Source organism: Acomys russatus, chromosome 5 (assembly GCF_903995435.1).
Source record: "Acomys russatus chromosome 5, mAcoRus1.1, whole genome shotgun sequence".
Classification (NCBI taxonomy): Eukaryota; Metazoa; Chordata; class Mammalia; order Rodentia; family Muridae; genus Acomys; species Acomys russatus.
The window spans coordinates 53660883-53683381 of NC_067141.1; the positions used below are offsets into that span (position 1 = coordinate 53660883).

Here is a 22499-nt window from a genome sequence, read left to right on the forward strand (position 1 = left end):
TGTTTGTTTGTTTCCCACTCCCTCTCCTTTTGGTGAACAGTGTCTCCGAATGTAGGAGGGCCAGGCTAGCCCTTCAATCTCTGCAGGAGCAGAAATTATAAATGTAGGTTGCTATGGATGGCTCGGGCATTACCTCTTCCTTCTACTTTTCCGGTTCCCCAGTGTCTACACCTATAGCATAGCCATGTTCTCCTATGGTAACTTTGCACTTACTGAAGAAGATGCCCTTGTGGCTCAGACTAGAAGTTAATGATAACAATGGAGCTGAGGTGTCACTGTGCCACTACAGATGGCATTCAGGGGGCTGCCGACATCAGTGCCAATCAGTGCCGAACGGTGCGGCTGCGTCAGCCATCTAGCAACTCGCTCTCGCCATTTAGAGGGCTGACCCGACACCTTTCCCCAATTTATACTTTTAAAGAAGTCCTCTCCTGTTTGTTTTGAACCCGAGAACAGGAAAAAAGTGGTTCCCCCCTCCCCCCTCTCTTACTTAAAAAAAAAATCTAGTTCAACCCTCAAGACCAGTTGCTACTCTTTTCCTCCGGCACCGGCTTTACCAGGAGGGCCAGCTTCTTTAAGTGAGTAGTTTATTTCAGTCGCCTGGGTTTCACTCTGCTGGTCTTTGCCTTGTTACTTCTTGAGTGCTGACCTTTCCTGGGAGGGTGTGCTGAGCCTGTCCTAGCAGGTGACATGGGGCAAGGGCCCTGCCTTCTGAATGTGCGCATTCCTGTACCACGTCTTCTGTCTGATAACTTGAGTGGCTCTGAAAAGTGCCAAGGAATCGTTCCCTGTTCTCTGTGCCTTATAATCTGGTAACAGGGATAGGAGCCCACAATCCTTTCTTCTGGGGATTCCAAGGGACAAATGTCAAAATTTCAGCATCTGAATTCCAGATCCACGGCTCTACCAGACACACTGCAGCAAACCCATGGCTGTTCAGACAAATGCTGCCCGACTGGGAGGGGAGCACTGGCCAACTGAGGTTGAGTGACAAACTTTGTCTTCCCTAGTGGCCACAGCCCTGGCTTTAGTGGTCCTCTGACACACACACTCCACACAAGCTAGATTCATGAAGCTGACTTCTGAGTCTGAGGGAAATCCTTTTAAAAATCCTCTCTTCCTCCCAGCATGTTTTTATTCTCAAGTTTCCTCCTAAAACCAACACGCTGGCTTTTGTCCAGAGTTGTCTGAAGGCAATTGTTAGTGTGCCTAAATAAAGCAAAAGTACTTAAGGAAATCCTCACAGGCTTGCACCAGAGCCCAGCCCAGGTTTGGAACAGAAGTGCTGAACTGGGGTCCTTGGCTAACCACTCCCAAATCTGGGCTTTGGGGAGAGTCGTTTCTCAAACATTGTGCTCAGCTTCAACTACCGCTAGGCCAATCAACGGTCCTTGGTGAGTACTTTACTGTAACCGAAGACGTGGTATATGTAAAAGAACTGAAGCAGACCTCCTGGAAGTGAAATTACAAGGGGTTGTGAGCTGCCTGACCCAGATGCTGGGATCAGACGCTGGTCCTCTGCGAGAACAGTGCATGAATTTTAACTGCTGATCCATCTTGAGGCTGAAGGAGATTTTTTTTTAAATTTATTTAAATCTGGCTTGAAGCTGAGCAGATGCCACGATTTCTTCCTAACTTGACATTCCAGGGTACCAGAGTGCTTCTTCCCTCCATGGGTTAGGAGCCCTAGAAAGCTGGTCCCCAACATGGCTCTCCCTTATATACCATCAGGTCTGTAACTTCCTAGTGGCCTTCTTTTTCTTTTTCATTAAAAACTTGCATATGATGTCGTCATCATGTTTTCCCTTCACCCAGCTGATCTCAGGTCTTCTTCCCTGTCTCACTCTCTCCCACCCCCTGCCTCTCCAAACACACACAACAAAACCTTTCACAGGAACACAGAAATGAAAACCAAAGCAAACAGTCAAACACACACACACACACACACACACACACACACACACACACACACACACACACACACTCCTAAATTTACAATGCTAGAAAAAAAATTTCTCTTTCCACTGGTTTGTTCTCAGGTATCTACCAGACAATGACCAACACACAGTAGGTCCTCACCAGTGCATTTGATAACTTAATACTTCTTTCAGTAGACTGTACTATCAAGGTTTCTCTGACCTTAAAATGTTTTACTTAAGAAAGGTGTGTATTTGTATTTCCTGCTTTCCCTTCCTATCATTTGCCATAGCTTATCTACTTTCCCTATCATTAATTCTTTTTCTGCTTCTCAAACAAAACAAAACAAAACAATAACAAACCAAAACCAAAACTCCACTCAGAACATTTAGGTTGGTGTGGGCTTCCTGCTGGATCTTAGCTGAAATGCCTCAGCCTCACCCTACATAGTTTCCGTTAGATCATTGCATTCTGCAAAAATGAGTTAGTGCAAATATATTTTTTAATGCAAACTATGTGGAGCGTGGCGAGCCTCACCTCTGCAAACAGTCATGAGAGGCCCTTCAGATCGTCTTTCTTTTTGACACCTGACACAACTTCTTGATTTTGTTGTAAGAAACAGCCCCTGAGAAAATCATCTCTGAAGTGCGTGTGGCCACATCTGAAAGGAGGTAGCTCCTGTCGCCTTGTGTCTCTTTACTCATCCTGATTACAGATTTGATAGTTCTCTATTCTGAATGTATTTTGGATTTTGGATCCCTGTCTTCAGTCCTGGGACAGTAGAACCCCAGGAAATCTAGGCAAGTGTGATACCTTTGTGCTACACCCCCCCCCCCAGGCTTTTTTAATAAACAGCAACAAGAGCAACCTTTTCATTTTTAGGTGGTCTCCCTGATTGCCCAGCTGGCCTCAGCCTCCTGAGTAACGAGGGTTGAATCTGTACTACCAGGCTTTCCTGGATGAGTTTTGAATTCCAGTTCAGGATTTCAAACCAAAGCAAACAAAGTAGGGAAGAGAGGCACATTCCTTAAGAAAGCTCCAAAAGGCAGAATCTATGCATACTTTTCTTTGAAAGGTGCTAGAGGCAACAATCCATAAATGCAAGGTGTCCCTCTGTTCTGCTTACTTGACCATTTATTCTGGGAACCAAGGGAGTGCACATATAGTTTCTCTCAGCTGTTGGTTAAATTCTTACACCCAGGACAGACTGCGTCTCCACAGGCCACACACATGTATATATTGGGGCATGAAGGTTGAGTGTTTTAGACTTGTCATTTCGCCCGAGCCCCAACCCTATACATGCCATCTCTTTGAGTTTCGATCTCTGTCATTTTCTTGTTTCTACCAAAAACCCAGAATTGACAGGAGAGAAAGGCAAGTTTGACTGATGCTGATGTTACTCTTTACAGCAATCAGCGTGGGTGGGGGGAGGAATTGCTGCTCCTCCGGGTGGTTGTATAGACTCTGTTTTGATTACTGTTACCAACAGGACTTACTGGTTGCTTCTAGCTTGCGAGAGAGTTCCCTGACTTGAGAAGTCTTTTTCCCTCTTTCTCAAATATCCCCACCCTGCCCATGTGTGCTCTTGAATGTGCGTGGAGGTTGAAGGTCAACATTCGATATTTCCCTCCGTCAGGCCTCACCTTGAGCTTGCTGACCCACCTAGCTTGGCTGGACTGCAAGCCCCAGGAATTATCCTGTCTCCCTGTCCTCAGTGCTGCCACGTGGCTTTGCCACATGAGTTCTGGAGGACCCATCTCAGGTCTTCATGCTTACATCACACACACTTTACCAACTGAGCCATCTCCCAGCCCTAGTTCGGGAATTTCCACAGTGTTGCCAATTTCTGGAATGTCAGAGCGTAAGGGGCCATAAGAATTTAAATGGTTTTTGTGCAAACCTCTCTTATTTGAACAATTAATCCTTTGGTATATTTCCAAATACATTATGGTTCCCTGGTGTCCACAGTTCTGTCACTATAGCTGGTGGCTGTCCAATCTGAAAGAAAGACTGACATCAACTGAGCTAGGCCACTATCTATTGCTGCTGGGAAAGCAAGAGACAGAAATTGCCATTCTGAAAAGAGAAGTTGATGCCAATAAATATAGTTTATTTAAGCTCCTGTGTTAGAGGTATCTTAGAGAAAATAGCAGAGTTTTGAGCATGTTTTAAGAGCCATAAGTTGTAGGTGTAGCTTGGTGGCTGATAACTCGCTAGACCCCCATGAGGTCCTGTGTTCAACTCCCAGCTCCACAAAAGGAAGAAAAAGGCCAAGAAAATATAATGTGTGAAACATCCCTGTATAAGATTTTTTTTTTTTATAAAACATAACTTCTTTTGGGAACTTACATATTTTCCATTAATAGTTCATTATATTTATATTTGTTATCAGAACTTGTCTTAACATATGTCTGTTGGGGTTGAATTGGCAATACTTTGGGGGTGATGCCAGCATACTTAGGCTCAACTCTTCTCATCTTTGTAATACTTACCATAGTTCTTTACACATAATTATGGAACCCTAGAAAGTCGGTTGTATCCTATGTTAGTATTCCGTGTTATGCCCACACTCATTTCTGAGTCCACGGAAAAAAAGCACTATACTGGGACTGGAAAACTTTAGAGACACCTAGCTATACTGTTTGCTAGTGAGAAATTTCAGACAAGTCAAGTGTTTTCTGATATTCTGGTGCCACTTTTCCCTATTAGAAGCCTGGATGTCAGAGATGCATCCTAAACTATATCTATCCCAGGAGAAAATGTGGTCACTTCATCACTTCCTCCCTTCTTCTCAGAAAGAGGTTCCATGGTACCCCATGACCTGAAGGGGTCATAGACTTTAGTGATGAAGAAAAGCCTGAGAGGGACTTGGGAGCATCTGTGGCTGTGACTGTAGAACATTAAACTTTCTTGACTCAAAAATGCCACTAAAGTTAACCGCACGCCAGGAAAATGTGGGAAATGTTCATGAGAAAAACCAAATTCAGAGGCAGTAGCCAAAGGAATTTATGATTGATAATGTTCTCTATATATCATATATAAAAGGAATGACCTACACTTATCTATGTTTAAGAGGGTGTTCCAGTCAGTACTCTATTGTTGTGAAGAGACGCCATGACCACGACAGCTCTTATAAAGGCAAGCATTTAGTTTAGGCTGACTTACAGTGTCAGAGGGTTAATCCATTGGCATCATGGCAGCATGCAGGCAGTCCTGGTGATGGAAAAGTAACTGGGAGTTCTACACCTGGAAACTCGGGCAGCAGGAAGAGAGTGGCACTGGGCCTGTCTTGGGCTTCTAAAACCTCAAAGCCCACCTCCAGGGGGCACACTTTCTCCAAATAAGGCCACATGTCACAATCCTTTCAAAAGGTGCCACTCCCTGGCACTTTTTCTTTTTCTTTTTTTCTTTTCTTTTTCTTTCTTTCTTTTCTTTTCTTTTCTTTTTTTTTTTTTTTTTTACCACTTTTATCTTCATGATTGACTTTTAACGATAGAAAATACTATTCTCATCAACAGGTGAGGGAATTATAGCACAGAAAAAGTTAGTCAGTCCCTATTGGTGGCAGAAACTAGGTTTCCAATGCTGCTTTGAGTTTGTTTTCCCCTCTATTTTGTTATTGGAATTTCACTTTAATAGTAACAGTAGTAATACCACCACGTACAGAGAACATTTTTCCTAAGTACCAGACATTGTGCCGAGAGCTTCAAATGCAGGGTTCCATTTAATTTATCCCTACAGACCTGTGAGGCAGGGGCATTTCCACTGGTGAGATGAAGAACGTGAGACTGGGGGACAACATGGAAGTGCCTGTCATTTCCTTCACTCTCCAGACATGGAACAGTAGGCGGAGGCAGGGCTTCCCTATGTTTCTAGTGCGGCTAGAAAAAGCATACAGTTGGTCCTGCTGGGCCCTAGGGTACCCCTCTCCCTGCAATCATCAGCATGCTTTGGCTTAACCTGTACACAGATGCAGTCACTCTGGATGAGTGACACATGTTTCCCACGTTGCTTGGTTTGGAAATCACTCTGATCCATATTATGATTTTCTTTTCCAGGTGTTTGCTGGATCCCAGTTAAATGTGCAGACCCAAGAGAATGGAAACACCTCCCAGGGATTGGAGTTGAGGAGAGGTGTTCGTGAAACCGACACACGCTGCTCAGAAGGATTCTATCCTGGGGGCAACTTTTGCTGTCAACCATGCCAACCTGGTAGGTCATGTGGGGTATCCGGAGATGAGCGTGAGAATCAGGCTGAGGGACTCTAATGTCCTATATGTGAGAGTGTGTTGGATAGTTATACAGCTATTGGCTGTCCTATAGTGTATAGCATTACAAAGAAGGGGGGAAAGACTATATATAAACTTATTTTCCAAACACTAATTGTTTTATCATCTGTATCATATTTGTCTGGAGTGCTTATGAAGAACCATAATTTACAGATGACATAAATGCCTGAAATAGGAAGATCTGTCTATTTAACTTGATTTTTCACGAGCTAAGGAAAACTCATTTGTGAGGATTTAAAAGCCTAAGTTAGGGCTGGAGAGATAGCTCTGCAGTTAAGAGCATTGGCTGCTCTCCCAGAGGACCTGGGTTCAATTCTCAGCACCCACATGGCAGCTCTCAAACTGTCTGTAACTTCAAGATCTGAAACCTTCACACAAATATACATGCAAGCAAAACACAAGTGCACATAAAATAAAAATAAATAAATTATTATTTTAAAAATGCCTAAGTCACCTCAGAGCTAACCTGGGTGTGCCTGACTAATTCTGGAGCTCGCTCAGCAAGGGACTTCCACCCTCAGGGGTGTGCCTCAGCTCCTCTCTTCAGCCTGCCTCTAAAGCTTTCTTCCTAGCACTGAAGCCTGCAAAAATACATTTGCATTTTTCAGCTGAATAACCAGATGAAGTAAAAAAGCAATGAACAGCAACCAACAGTTTTTCCAAAATCGGTATTTTGAAATGCAAATCAATTTTAGTTTGGAACTGAGGTGCCAGCATCAGCGAATGAGAGGCCAAGGAAACTGTAATTCTGTAAGCTTAGTTTCCACTTTGGTGTTGACAACAGTTACATACAAATGCGGACCATGCAATTGGGAGGATAGGAAATTGACCCAAGCCAGGACTTGGGGAGGCAGAGGCAGGTGGATTGCAATAGAGTTCAAGGCCAGCCTGGTCTACAAAGCGAGTCTGGGACATCAAGGCTACACAGAGAAACCCTGTCTCGGAAGACAAAACAAAACAAAAAAAAAAAAAACACCACCAACAACAACAAAAAAGGTTGACCCAATGGCATATAAGACTGTTTGCAGGTTTCAGGAAATACCCATAGATCCCCAAAAGACTTCTGTAGGTTTTATCCTTGGCTTCAAAAGTACAAAGCAGACCCAGGTCATGCACAAATGAAGACTCCAAGGGTCTCCATAGGGTGCCCTCCTGTCCAGATTTTACTAAGCCTAGCAGGATAGTTTCCCTCGTGACACAACCCACTAGTGCCTAAGTTCCTACAGTTACTCTTTTCCAAACAGGAATTGGGAATTGTCTACTGGCTTTTTTAAAAAGTTGCCAAAGACAATCAACTTATCCTATGAGTTGAAATCTGTGTTTATAGTTTGAAATTTTGGACTTATATGTTTACATTGTAAAGTGCAGGATAAAGCAAAGATGATGTATTTTGTATATTAAGGTGTCCAAAATTACAGTCTGTGCTTTTACTCTATCTTGTTTGCAGTTTAAGAGGGAATAGCATGCTTGGTGTTTAGATATGCGGGTTCTCACACCACTGTGGGATGTAGGTAGTGCAAACTTTTAAGGAGGAAAATGGAACACGTTTTAACAATGTTTTCACTTGCTGACACAGTGATGTCAGCAAGTAAATATAGAAAAATGCCTTAAAAATATTGTGTGTGTGGCATTTCATTTTGATACCCAACAATGTAGGATTTTGCATGTAAATTCTGGAGTAATCAAAGGCTGGAATACTTGGTATCAATGAAAGCCTAAGTGCATCAGCATTTTCCATATGTCTCTAAATCAACCCTCAGTTGTACGGTTTTTTTTTTTTTTTTTTAGCAATTGCTAACTGGCATTCTGGCCGTGTAAGAGGTTGTTCTCGGCCACCTCACGACTGAGTTTCAGCTGCCGTTCAACACACACCTGATACTCTCTCCACCTTGATTCTCTCCAGCTGAAGTTTAGGCTTACATGTATTCAAGTTAGTTTCAAATCTGTGTATAGCATCGATGATCTGATAGATTGACGTAACATTAATGATGACATAAGTCAATGAAGAACAAATATTGGGAAGTGATGAGCTTTATCTTTAAGAAGCATAGGCTGACTATTTTGGAGATGTTCAGGAATTTGTAGACTGTTGGAGTGGTTCTGCTTTCTTCTCACAAGAAAGAAGTGGAGTGGGAGAAGTGGGTGGAGGGAAGGCAAATGGAAACTGTGGGTGATGCATTTTGGATGTGACTTAAGTGGAAAGAGTCTATGGCTTATCTCTGTGTCAAATGGTTGAAATGCTTGTCTAGAGACTCTTTAAAATGAAAATAAATGTAGACTTTTTCAGTGATTGCAGATGTGAACTGATGTTTTTGATTGATTAAAATGCACTGTATACTTATACTGAAGTGTTCTTATTGAAATAGATTCCTCTCTCATACACTACAACCCAACCACGGTTCTCGCTCCCTCCATTCCTCTTATTTCCAATCTTCCCCAGATGTACTCCCCCACCTCTTCCCTTCAGAAAAGAGCAGGCCTCCAAGAGACAACCACCAAACAGGACAAAATAACACACTACAGGACAAGGCAAAAGCCCTCCATTGAAGCTGGACAAGGCAACCCAATAGGAGGAAGACAATCCCAAGAGCAGGCAAAAGAATCAAGAGACACACCTGCTCCCACTGTTAGGAGTCTCATAAAAACACCAAGCTAACAGCCATAACATATGCACAGACCTGGTGCAGAGTCATGCAGGCTCCATGCTTGTTTCCTCCATGTCTGTGAGCCCACACGAGCCCTGCTTAGTTGATTCAGTAGGCCATATTCCCCTGATGTCCACCATCTCCTCTGACTCCTACAATCTTTATTCTCCCTCTTCTGTGAGGTTCTCTGAGCTCCAAGGAGAGGGATTAAACGAAGACTTCTAATTTATATTCTCTCTCTTTCTCTTTCTCTCTGCGTGATGTTTGGCTGTGGGTCTCTGTACCTGCTTCCATCTGCTCCCAAAGGGAGTCTCTTTGATGACATTTTGTTGATTTTTTTTTAACCTATTCTGTTTGGTTCTACCCTACCTCTCTGGGCTGTCCAGTCTCTGATTCCTGACCATCTAGGCAGTGTAAGGCATGGACTCCCTCTCATGGAGTAGGTCTCAAGTTAAACCAGACATTGGCTGGCTTCTCCCACAATTTGTGTGTCACCATTGTCCCAGCACATCTTGCAGGCAGGATACATACATGTAAGTGGAGGGTTTTGCGCTTGGGTTGGTGTCCAGGTTTCTCTTTCAGTAGCCTGCAGAGTAACTTCCTGCACCAAAGAGACTAGAATGTAAGGGTAAAGGCCCCATGCAGGTACCAGTTTAACCTGTCTGTTCAGTGAGCTGCACAGATGTTGTTCTTGGTAATGGAGCCCCACTGTCAGTTTTTGGAGAATGACCTCTGTCCTAGCATCAGCCTGGGCTATTGAGGAATCTAACATGGGAGCCCCTCAGCCAACAACTCAACTGTATACAATCCAGTGCCACCACTGGAAGCCTTGCCTGGCTTGAAAAGGTAGCCAGCTCAGACTCTATATCCTTCATTGCTTAGAGTCCTCCCCCTCATAGATTCCAGGGAGTCTCCATTGCACTAGATTTCCATACCACGCCCCCCAAATATCCACCAATTCCACTCTCTCTCCCAGTACTCTATCCCTCCATTTCCTCCTACCCTCAATCTGACCCCTGTTGCTCCCACCCCAACTCATCCCAGCACACCTGCAAAAGCTATTCTAATCCCCTTCCCAGGATCCATGTGTTTACCCCAGAGGCCTCCTCTTTAATGTCTCTGGGTCTGTGAGTTGTATGTAGCTTGATTATCATTTAATTAACAACTAATATCCACTTATACGTGAATACATACCATATTTGTCTTTCTGAGTCTGAGTTATCTCACTCAGAATGAATTTTTCTAGTTCCATGCATTTGTCTGGATAACATTTTAAACAGCTGGGTAACACTCGACTGTGTAAATGCACCACATGTTTTTTCTTACATCTAGGTTGTTAGAATAAACCTGCAATGAACATAGTTGAGCAAGTCGCCTTGTGGTAGGATAGAGCATGACACAAGAGTGATATAGCTGGATCTTAAAGTAGGTAGGCTCCCAATTTTCTGAAGAACTGCCATATTGATCTCAATAGTGGCTGTACAAGTTTGCACTCCCACCAGCAATGGAGGAGTGTTTCCCCTATCTCATCAGCATGTGCTGTAACTTGTGTTATTGATTTTAGCCATCCTGACAGGTGGAAGATAGAATCTCAAAGTAGTTTTGATTTGCATTTCCCTGATGGCTACAGATGTAGAACATTTCTTTAAATCTTCCTCAGTCATTTGAGATTCTTCTGTTGAGAATTCTCTTTTTAGATCTTCTTAAATTGCAGTATTTGGGTTTTTGTGATATATAGTTTCTTAAGTTCTTTATGTATTTTGGATAGTAGACCTCTCTCTGATGTGGCGTTGGTGATAATATTTTCCCATTCTAATCGTTGCTGTTTTGTACAATTGATAGTGTCCTTTGTCTTACAGAAGCTTTTTAGTTTCATCAGGTCCCGTTTATGATGTTTTTGATCCATTAAGATATGCTGTATACATAGACAGACATTTCAAAACAATAAATAAAAATTAAATACTTGAAAAGTCCTCATCACATTTTGATCTAATAGGATGAATCCAACAGTGCATTTCATATATGTATATATTATATACACATATACATATATACTACATTTATCTATTGCATATATGTGTGTATATATGGTGTATATGTTTATGGTATATTGGTACGTATAGGAACGTGGCAAAATAAGACAATAAAATATATCAAAGTAGTTGCTGTGTAGGTGCTTTTAATAAGTTCTCACCTTTTCCAGATTTTCTGCAATAAGCATATATGTATGGTTATCAGAAAATGATGCATTTTGAAATCCTATGTTCAAGGAAACAACCTTTTATTTTTTTTGTTTTAGTACATTTAGATTGTGTACTTTAGAGGAGAGAATCTATGGTTGATTGGATCCATACAAAGCTAAGCATATTCCACAAATGAGCTCGTTAGATATTTCAGTTCATTTACCCACAGCCTCATGCCACCTGCAGGCAGTACAGTGCCTCCTCTGCCCTGCCCCCTCTCAAGTACTGCTCCTAAGGCTGGATAGCTCTGATGTGCTATTTTAATTTCGCTCTAGATTCTCATGGTTTACTTTTTAAAACAGACTTGGTTTTGTATACTAAAAGATAGTAAATATTGTGTTTCATGAACAAGATTTCTGAGGTAAGTCACGAGTCATGTGCTGGGAAACACAGCATTGATTACATTTGCTGGTTTGTGCATGTTGAGCAGATTTGACTGCACTGGTCTTTTATAATTATTTACACCATTAATGAGTAGAGTTAATTGTTAGCTCCACGTTAATGACTAGATTTGCTAGTAATGCATTTCTGCTACACTTCCCTGTGTATGTTTCAGACCTTTTCTCTGAGTGCACCACCACTGACACTAGTTTTCCATTGCACTTCCTGCCACTTAGCATCTCTGTAAAGGCCTTTGTTTTGTCTTCCTTCCAGCAGGATTTCCGTCAGCGCTTATAAATCCCTTAGCACACAATAGGCATATAATAAACACTTGTTAGATACGTGACCTTTCCAGAAGGCATTGTTCTGTAGTGCTTAGTTGTAGAAATAGAATGACTTCCTTTAATAAATCAAAGCAAAGATGAATATAATTTCAAATGGTTTGCAATAATAACAAACAAATAATAAGCAAACTTTATTAGAAAGACATTTGTGTTTGTCTACAAAAATGCACTGTGTTTCTGAGCAGAAAACAAATAGAAAAAGGAGAGAAGAAAAACTGTGACTATTTGGTGGCATGTGCATTGGTTCTGACGGTAAGGAAGGTGGTCATTTGCATGAAAAACCCCAGTCTCACAGACACTAAGCACTCTGTTAAAGATTTCACAGCTACTAAATTTTTGATCAACGTTTCTAGAACTCCAACGATTTTTTTGCCTAAACTGCAGAAGGATGCAGGGTTTTTGCATCACCAGGATAAGTGACATGATGAGGATTTGCGGACTTGGAAATTTAAAATGAGAATCAGTACAAATTGAGTTTCTTTGGTAATCCCAGTGGCCAAGGACAGCCATCTCCACTAGCTAGTCTCTCCTGCCCTTCAGAGAAATGCATTTGGTCACTCTAACTGACCCTTTCCTCATGTGTTTCTGTGGCTAACTGTTCTCCTCCATTTTGAGACAGGGTTTCTCTGTGTAGCCCTGGCTGTCCTAGAACTCTCTCTGTAGACCAGGCTGGCCTCAAACTCACAGAGATCCACTTGCTTCTGCCTCCTGAGTGCTGGGATTAAAGGCGTGCACCACCAGTTTAATTACCCTACTTTTATAAGAATAGTGTTTGTCCTTTTGTTGGGAAGGTTTCCTTGCTTGCTTGCTTGCTCCCCGCCCCCCCCCCCATTATTTTTTTATTGGTTCTTTGTGAATTTCACATCTTGTATCCCAATCCCACTCATCACCTCCTCGCCTCATACCTGCCCTCCACCCTCCACCTTTGCAACCTCCCCCACAACAGAGAAAAAAATCTCATTGTAGAAACTCTAGCAATTCACAGTGTGTTCTACAGCATTTCCTTTTGTCCACACTTATTTCTTGCAATTGTTCATTGAAATGACTCTTTGTTCTGGTAGGAGGCCTTTGGCTTCTACTCTATCAACACTAGGACCTCACTGGGCCTTTTCTTGGATATCTTGTAGTTGTCCTGTGTCATGGAGATTTTTTAGTTTTATATGTGTAGTACCAGCCCTTTCATGTACTCCAGCCCTGGATCTGGACCTAAAAGGCATCAGAGATGGTCAACCTACCAGCCCACATGCTCTCATGCCCTCAGGAACAGATTACCTGCGACCCCTACAACCAGGAACATGGCTAGTTCTCCCACTCTCTGATCTGCCATAGATGGTAAAGGACATGGGAGGGAAGGGTGTCTCTCTCTGTTCTGACTCAACTACAACCCGCACATCCAGGGTCAGCTCTCCTGTACTACCCAGGTAAAGTTCAGGGCCTGCTCTCCTGAGTGCTGCAGCAGGGGTGAGGGGGCTTGGGATAGTACTCCTGCTCTCAAGACAACAGGGCCCCTCCCTCACCCATGCTGCCACCCAACAGACAAGAGGCAGGTCTAGCTCTCCCATGCTCACACCCTCAGATCTGGCACCCCTACACCCCTGCCATTAGGGTCAGTTCTACTATGCTGCCCAGGTGAGGTGCAGGGCCTGCTACCCCCAAGTGCTGCAACATGTGAGAGACAGGACCAGCTCTCCTGTTCTCATGACCCCATCAGGAACAATTCTCCCATCCACCTCTGGTGTCGAGGGCGAAAGGGAGAGGAGTTGCTCTTTCCCTCAACAATGCCCCTACAAGGCAGACAAGAGGCAAGGCTAGCTCTGACACACTCATAGCCTCGGAGCCGGGTCACCTGTCACCCCCACATCCTGAGTCAGTTCTACTGTGCTGCCCATACTTGGTGCAGGGCTTGGTCTTTTGAGTGCTGCAGCTGGTGAAGGGCAAGGACAGCTCTCCTGCTCTTATAACCCCAGGGTTAGTCCTCCTGCCTGCTGTAAGGTGGTGAAGGGTGAGAGGAGAGGAGGGTATTTCTCTTGATGAGCTTTTCCCCCAATAGCTATCTGTCTTTCCCATTGTATTTGCATATAATCAGCCTAACATGCATCCCCTGATTTTACTATTCTTTATTGTCATCCTTGTATCCTTTCCATGCTGTTGCATGGTGACTGGCCCCAGCTCCAGAAATTCAATTTCTTTTTATTTTTTCCCATGATAGGTGAATGGAAAGTTTCTGACTGCACATTCAATGAGGGTAAACCAAGCTGCCGTCCGTGCACAGAAGGGAAGGAGTACATGGACGGGAAACATTATTCTGATAAGTGCAAAAGATGTGGACTTTGTGATGGAGAGCATGGTGTGTATCTAAGAAAACAATTTTAAAAGGCTGATCCGGGTCCTTCATGTAGAACCATACATGATACAACTTGAGACTGGGGCCTACTCTGGTACCCTGCTGGCATACAGGAAGGAGCAGAGTGAGGCTAACTGGGTAATGCGCAGCCATATCATAAGGTAGTAGTCACTTTTGAAGGTCTTCTCAGCAAGTCTTCCAGGTGGAGGCAAAGGCCTAATTAACTGCAATCCAAGCCACCCACAAAAGCTGTCTTTTTTTCCTACTTATTTAAACTTGTCTGTGGTTCTTGTTTATGGCTATACAAAGAAACCCAAGATGTGGCGAGGATGCCCCCTCATCTTTGGGGATCGTATCTGTTATCATCATCCTGCTCGGGGACCTGAATTTTTGTAGCTATCTCAATTTATTCTCCAGGCCAGGATGAATAAAAAAAAAAAAAAAAAAAAAAAAAAAAAAAAAGACAGAAAGAACTGATACTAAGAAAACTCTGGGCATCACATTTTAAAATTCTTTTTTTCTTTTTTAAGACAGGGTTTCTCTGTGTAGTCTTGGCTGTCCTGGACTCTCTTTGTAGACCAGGCTGGCCTCGAACTCACAGTGATCTGCCTGCCTCTGTCTCCCTGAGCCTGGGATTACAGGCGTGCACCACTGTGCCTGGCTAGAGCCCCTCTCCCCTTTAAAGGCATAAGGCTCTTATATTAGACTATAAAGAAATGATGCAGAACCCTGGCTATCCATTAGAGCTGCGCAAGGAACTGTTGAAATCCTAATGCTTAAGTATCAGCTCAGCGTTAAATCAGAACCTCCAAGGTTAGGCTTATTGTGCAACATTTCAACATGGTAACATGATGACAAGGATAAGGATGATGATGATGATGATGATGATGATGATGATGATGATAGCAGCAGCAACAATGACAACGACAGTTTCCAGGTCATGTATTTAAGGTTCGAGGCTTTCAGTTAAAGGAATAGAAGAGCCACCTAAGCAATGGTGGAGAGTGTCTGCCTTTCTGGGTTATCCATCCACTAACAGCTCTACTAAATGGTTGCTGGTCCTTTCAAGGTGGTACTACCTTTTTCGTTAGTAAACATTGTTATTAAAGGTGTGATAGTGAAACCGTTGATAATATGCAGTAGATCTCTAAAAAAAAAATCCACGCAGCTCCTGGCCATTATTTTCACAGTGTATTTTTAACTAGCTGCTACAATGAAAACTTTATAAACTGGCTTTTTAGGTTTAGAAGTGGAAACAAACTGCACCCGGACCCAGAATACCAAGTGCAAATGCAAGGAAAACTTCTATTGCAATGCATCTGTCTGTGAACACTGTGAACAATGCATCTCGTAAGTTTTAGTATTCAGTGCTTGAAACACTAGCTACAATGGGGAGATCCTGCCTTCTAGAGAAGCGCCACACTGAAATGAGAGTTAGGAACTAAGTTCTAGTCTTGTCTTTACTCCATTTGCTCAGTTACCACCAATCAGCACCGAACATCACTGAGCACTTTCCAGTCTCTAAACCTTACCAACATCATCCTGTTCAAGGGACACTGCTGGCTGCTTACATGTGTGATGGGAGACACATGACTATCATCAAGGTTTTGGTTCTAGGGGCAAAGACAGCAAAACAACAACAACAACAACAACAACAACAACCAACCAAACAAACAAAAACCCCCAATGCTTGCATTTCAACACTTTATGGTGTATGGCAAGCGTAAGACATTTGTTCTCAGCACGGGGCAAGGTATACAGGAAGACCTTTTGACTCTATATGAAAGGTGGGAGTCCTGAGGAGGAAAGAAACAGCATTATTAGCAGGTAAAAGTGGGTGGCAAGTGTGTCCAGGCATAGAACAACTGCTTTAAAGAGGTGTAAGATGCTCCCATGTCTGCCGGAGGATAGAAAAGCTTGGGACGACTTTGCCTTCATGCTGACGGGCTTGCTTGAGAGCCAGACCTACGCATCTTGGTTCACTTGTCTTCTGGTTACTTGGGCTAGTTTGAGCATACCACTTAACCTGTCTGCACTTCAGTTTTCTCACTCATGAAATGGGAAAGAATATTTAATTAGCTTCACACACCTGCCACATGGAGATCACATTAGGTACTGCGTGGTGCAAGCATAGCTTTTTGCAAAGGGGCCGGTATATGTCAGGGTAGAACACTTGCCCAGCATGCGCAAGGTCTTGGGTTCAATTCCAAGCACTGAAAGAAAAGTAGCTTTTGGCCCTCCCCAACAAAGGGACATGGCCAAATATGGGGCACCAGAGATCCTGTGAAAGTCAGTCCCAAGTCTCCACTTAACTGTGGAGAATGTTCTGTCCCTTGGTTAGATCTGGAGGAAGGATAGCAGACTACCAAGAAGAGACTTGATACCCTAGCACCATATTCAGGGGGAGGAGGTCCCCCTTGGTCACAGTCAGAGGGAAGGGGGATTGGGGTGAAAGTGGGAGGGAGGGAGGAATGGGAGGATGTATGGGATGGGATAGAAATGAGATGTAATATGAATTATTTTATCTTTCAATAAAAATGTGTTAAAAAAAAAAAGAAAGAAAAGTAGCTTTTGTTTTGTAAGAGGCTGCTTTTGTATAGAATGCTTAGGGCTGCTATTTCTCTGTCATTCCTCAAACTTGTAACTCATTTTTGTAACCTCCTGGGCACTCATCTAATAGGTGTGAAAAGCAGAGATATGGTGCTTTACATCTTACACATTAGGAAAACATTTGTGTCACTATCTTTGGTCTCCTCTCCAGCCCCAAGTGTCTGAGAAGGCTGAGAGGCGAGGTATGGATTGTGGGGAGGTAGCTGGCTTAGTCAAGTAATAACACAATTATAGGTCAGTATGCTTTTTGCTCAGGATTTAATTTCCTTCTCGCTGGTACTCTTTGAGGTAGATAGTGTCATTATCCCCATGCTGTCAGTGAGGTGACAGGCTCCTCGAGGTGAGCTGCTTTCTCGCACTCACCTGCTGAGGCTTCAGGAAGAAGTGGGTTGTGAGCTGTCAGAGTTCAGCTAGCTGAAAAAAATGCCACAAGTGACACTTGACTGTCCTGATTACTCTCTGCAGGGGCCCTGGGCAACATTCTAGGCAGTGGCTACCTTCAGGCTATTTTAATGGTTTATAAGACTTTTTTTGAAATTGCTCTTGGTAAGTTATATTTAAAAAGCACAGCTATTTGAAGCTCTTGTATCTTAAGAATTCAAGTATTACCAATTGAAAGTTTATGTTTGCCTATCCCTTTCTTTTTTATATCAGTAGTTTATTACTTCTAAAAACTATTAATATTAAGATTTGCATTTTGATTTTTTTAAATATGGGGATGCAGGGATAGGCATGTGACTGCAGTGCTGGGGAGGCCAGAAGATGCTGTTGGAGACCCTAGAGCTGGAGCTGTCAGCTGCTTGCTGTGGGTTCTGGGAACTGAATGCTGCTCTTTTCCACAGGCAGTCAGCACACTTAACCACTGACCCATTTCTCCAGTCCCTGTATCTTAGAGCAGACTATCATTTTCCAACCAAACACCCCATCACAGTTCTTAGCCTGTACCATATCTGACAGCAAACAAGTGCCAGAGAGGAAAGGACAAATAAGACAAACCATAGTGTGTAATGTACGTTGAAAGACGGGTAAGTCATCCACCAATGCCTTCTGACTGTCTTCTGCCTTTCCCCCCAGGTGTGAACATGGAATCCTTGAACCGTGCACAAAAACCAGCAATACCAAATGCAAGGAGAAAGGTAATCATTTGTTTTAATGACTCCGTTTCTTTCTCGTCCTCATCATCACATGTCAGAATAAGAGCTCATTGGTGTATTATTGATGGAAAGAAAAGAACTCTGCTTTATCTTAAAAACTGTGTAACTTCATAGAAAATATCCAATATCCCTAGATTCCAGAACTCATCTCCTGTGGCTGTTGATCATCCCCATTTCTTTGGTCATAATACTGTATGGTAAGTCCTCAATCTGTTTGAACTGTAGCTTGATGTGACGTGAGAAGTAGCCGCTTTGCCTACTGAAAAAACACAGAAAGCCAGGCAGAGTGTCATGGTAGCACATGGTGACACTGACCTCTGTGCCTGCCTTCCCCCCAACAAACTGTTTGCTTTAATGTGTATACAATTTTTCTGTTTATTTACTTCTTAAAATTACTTCCTCTTATTTTGTGTCTTTAACTTCAAATCTACGACAGCGTGTTTTGTTCAGACATTACTTAATAAAGTCAGTAGCTAAAGGAGAGCTGGGTACCATGACAGTCATTCTGGAAAGGCACCTCAAAGCCAACTTAAAGTGGCTCCGAATCTTCTACGCTTTGCTTCTTTGTTGGAAACAAGTAACTGTCTTGTCAATCCAGTTCTCTTTGTGTGAGGATTTCCTATCAGAATGGTATTTGAGGCTAACAGAAATCCTTTTGATCTTCAGTGTTGTGGAAAAAGTACTATAAAAAACGTCATGACAACCCTGAATTTGGAATCTGGAATCCTGTGAGTATGCAAATATGCATCATCTTTATTAAAAATAAAAAACATAAACACCACCACCACCACAAACAACAACAAATTAGCACTTTCTTTAAAACTAATATGTGTTTGTCCATGCACAGGTTAGAACAACATTAATAATTAATTAACACACCATACACAGCTAATTTGTTAGTTTCTGTGAGGTGCTACACAGAAGTATCCACCTCTTATGGTCATTTGAGGTTAGATGGAGGTGGATCTGACCTGTCCACTCCTTTCTCAAATAGCATAGCATCCCCACTATCTGCTGAGCAGCACAGTAAAGCCAGGGAGTGAAAAGGAACATGGAATTGCTGCTTGAGGCTCTTTTAGCAGAGTTTAACAAGGGAAGAAGTTGTTTTCTGACCCCCTACTGGCCCAGAAGAGCACTCTAAACCACCTGCAGATTTAATCCAACTGTATGCACATGTTGTCCTCAGCGCTTTCAGTGGATATTTGTCAAGGTTGCTGTGAACCTACTGGCTGCTTCCACAGAATGGCATTAGACTGTGTTATCACAGCACTCATGCACACAAGCATTATTGTGGGTGAGGGAGATGATTATGGGGCATTGTCTAAGATTAAAGCTATGCACTGAAGTTAGCTTGTAAAAACTCTGGTTATGTGTGTGTGTGTGGGAGGGGGAGAGTCCAAGGCATAGCTGGATTGGTTGCATTATTTTCTCAAAGGTGGATTAAATGTAAGGAAACAGGTTGAATTGACAGTTTTAAATAGTCTCAAAACATATTACTAACTTGGTTGAAAAGGTTGTATTTCTGAAGGTAGGATTGAATTACAAGCGGTATTTCCAGAATAAAATAAATCCTTACAAGGTTTTATACAGATGCTATAAGGACGTGCGTATGAAGGAAGCCCTACCAGTGTGAGCTGGAAAAGGAATACGCAAAGTGCAGGCTTTCCCCTTGCGATTTTCACAGAAGTGCCATTGTCCAAAGCATGGAACTCAGATTCCAAATCCAAGCAAAGACTTTGCCCTTCAACCCCACTTAACACCCATAGTATGGCTCTCTGCAGCTGGCCGTGGAGCCGATGCTCGGTGGATCTAACACAGGAGGCTGCAACCATTCCGAATTAAAGTGGAATGGCTGAAGGAACTCGTTACCACAAAGTCTGGTTTCCTAATTATGTGTATCTAACAGGCAGTCATGTAATAATTCCTTCTGAATTCAGAAAGAATTAAATGATACTATGTATTCTTCTCTCTTTTAGTCTTCCCAGGAAAGTGTGCCAATAAATGTATCAGGTAAGTCATTCTATCACTTTATTTCCCAGAAGTGACTTTCTTTAGCCTAAATCAGAACAGATGCTAAGATTTTAGAGGGAAATGTCTACATTTCAGTGACACTTTAAGCTTTCCTGTTATTTGAACTGTCACTTCTTTCAAAAGCTTAAATTCATAACAGTCTTAAATTAAAATAAGACAGTACATTATGAGAGGTTTTACATTATGAGAGGGTTAAGAACAAATTCATAATCGGTTAGCTGTATCACAGGACTCCTTGTAAACTGATGTCCACGTCAAGTGGAATCATAAACTCTACACATGTTCTCACCACTGCAAAAAACATGTCCAGTTCTCTTTGGTCTTGTCCACTGACCTGAGACTCAGAGACAGGATGAACTGACCCTTTTAGGTGTGTGGGTCTGCTCATCAAGTCTCTGGAGGTCATTAGAGGTGATCTTTTTTTTTTTTTTTTAAGCTTCTGATTTCATAAGTGATATAAGAAGACGTAACGATGCCACATATCATGTTCAGCTCAGAGAGTAAACGATAGAAGTTGCAGCAAGCTTGGGTGCACAACTCAAGCCTCCTCTGTTTTACACCTACAGGGCTCACCTGTACTTTGAATTTTAAGGTGAGAAATAAACGTGGTTGCAGCGACGGCAATCCCACTTAGAAAGACATTTCCAGAGACCTGTTTTCTGTTTTTTTCAGATGTTGATTTGAGTATACACATCCCGAGTATTGCTGAGCAAATGACAATAAATGAAGTTAAAAAATTTGCTCGGGTGAATAAGATTCCTGAAGCGAAGATCGATGAGATCAAGAATGACCACATGCAAAATACAGCTGAGCAGAAGATACAGCTGCTCCGGTCCTGGTATCAGTCTCATGGGAAGAAGGATGCATACCGTGCTTTAGTTAAAGGTCTCAAGGAAGCCAACTGCTCCAGTGTGGTGGAAGGAATTCGGACCATGATCCAGGAGCATCCTGAAAGCTCATGTTCAGACGTCAGAAATGAGAGCGAAAGACAAAATCTTGGGTGAAAACTACCTCAGCTCCAGTTTTGAAGAAAGAGAGGAGAGAGGAGAGAGAGAGCCTACCATCAATGACGGGCACAAAATGAAAGCCTACTTTAGCGCCATGGCTCACTCTTGGTGTGTCTTCTTTGCCTGCAAATGACAGCTGGTGCCCAGGAAAGGTAAAATGACCAGCAGGTTGCAGAGATGGCTTTTGTTATACTCTGCAGGTCTGAGACACGCCATCTGCTCCATCTGCCGCTGCTTTGTTATTTTTACACTCAAACCTCATGAAAGCTGTACTGAGTGTGATCTGGCATCTGCAGTGTTTGTGTTTATATTCATCGTATCCTGGGAACTGAGGAGCCTTATAGACGGAAACAAACACTTGCAGTTACCTAAACACCTGCTGCTGGTGGACAATTCCTCTCTATGGAAATGTATAATAGGGGAAGTAATTTTTTTTTAAATTAAAGCATCAATTTTTGCATTTCTAGATCTCTGTTGTCTTGCTTGCCGTTTTAATAGTCTTTACTCTAATGACTACTTAAACAAATTGTTAAAGCTTGCTTTGAACTTTTATGAGGAAATTCTTTTGTAAAGCCCTTTAAACTGTTCGTTCCATGGCTGTTACTGCCAAGAATACTCTCAAACAGTATACAGTTATTTATCAAACATACTAGAGGCACTGAAATACTGGTAACAAATGTTAAGGGGTGAGGGTTGTTGTTGCTGTTGTTGTTTGGTAAGTGAGCTAAAAATAGAAAGTCCAAATACTCTAGCTAATTGGTGATCACTAGGCCTTCTCTCTCCCTCTCTCTCTCTCTCTCTCTCTCTCTCTCTCTCTGTCTCTCTCTCTGTCTCTCTCTCTCAGAAGTTCCTAAAATGTATTGATTCTTTTCTATTTTTAAGAGTATCATATGAACTCATACATTCCATTAAACAATACCTTTTATATTGAAATTAAATGTAGCTGAAGCTACTTACCAGAGTCACACAAAGTAAGCATAATAAAAGCAGTATTTAAGAGAAGTGTGCGTGTGGCTCATAGGTTACCATATCAAACCAGCGAAGGGGATCTGCAGGATCTGGTATGTGTGGAAGGTGTTCCCTCCCTCCCCATCTTCAATATTGGAAAAAACAATCCTCCATTCCTATCATTGACTTTTCTTTCATGTTTAGAAAAAATCTTAATTATACTAGTACATTCTACTTAACTCAATATTTCTAAGGATTGACATTTTAGCATGTAATCAGTATTAAAAACTGTTAATTAGAGCCAGAAGAACAGCAAGACCATAGATTCAGTCCCCAAGAACACAATTAAACAAAGCAACCCGTCCCTAAAACGCGACTACCAACAAAGCATTAGTGATAATACAGCTTACACTTCCCTACAAAGTCTTAAAGCTCTAATTTGTGTTTTATTCATACTTAAAGCACATCTCACTTTTAGTTATCCACACTCCATAGATCTGGTGGCCACATGAGGACAGTGCCTACAGCAGAAGATAATTTTTATCTTGATCTTTGTTATATAAGCCCCCAAATGACTGTAGCTCTA

General features: G+C 42.4%; 1 protein-coding gene across 1 annotated transcript; it reads left to right on the top strand.

Annotated features, from left to right (window-relative positions):
- The first annotated feature begins 258 nt into the window (after nt 1-258).
- Nucleotides 259-20962, top strand: Fas (Fas cell surface death receptor). The gene is made up of 9 exons (XM_051146947.1): nt 259-336; nt 5976-6129; nt 14029-14166; nt 15405-15513; nt 17848-17909; nt 18062-18148; nt 18594-18655; nt 19904-19937; nt 20574-20962. The coding sequence occupies exons 1-9, from the start codon at nt 259-261 to the stop codon at nt 20960-20962; spliced, it is 1113 nt and encodes a 370-aa protein (XP_051002904.1).
- Nucleotides 20963-22499: the final 1537 nt, after the last annotated feature.

Bases quoted from the DNA above. Each gene is read 5' to 3' on its own strand.
- Fas (XM_051146947.1), top strand. From the start codon at position 259: ATGGAGCTGAGGTGTCACTGTGCCACTACAGATGGCATTCAGGGGGCT. The intron at 337-5,975 runs GTGCGGCTGCGT...TTTCTTTTCCAG, and splicing joins GTGCCAATCAGTGCCGAACG to GTGTTTGCTGGATCCCAGTT. The intron at 19,938-20,573 runs GTAAGTCATTCT...ACGTGGTTGCAG, and splicing joins TGTGCCAATAAATGTATCAG to CGACGGCAATCCCACTTAGA.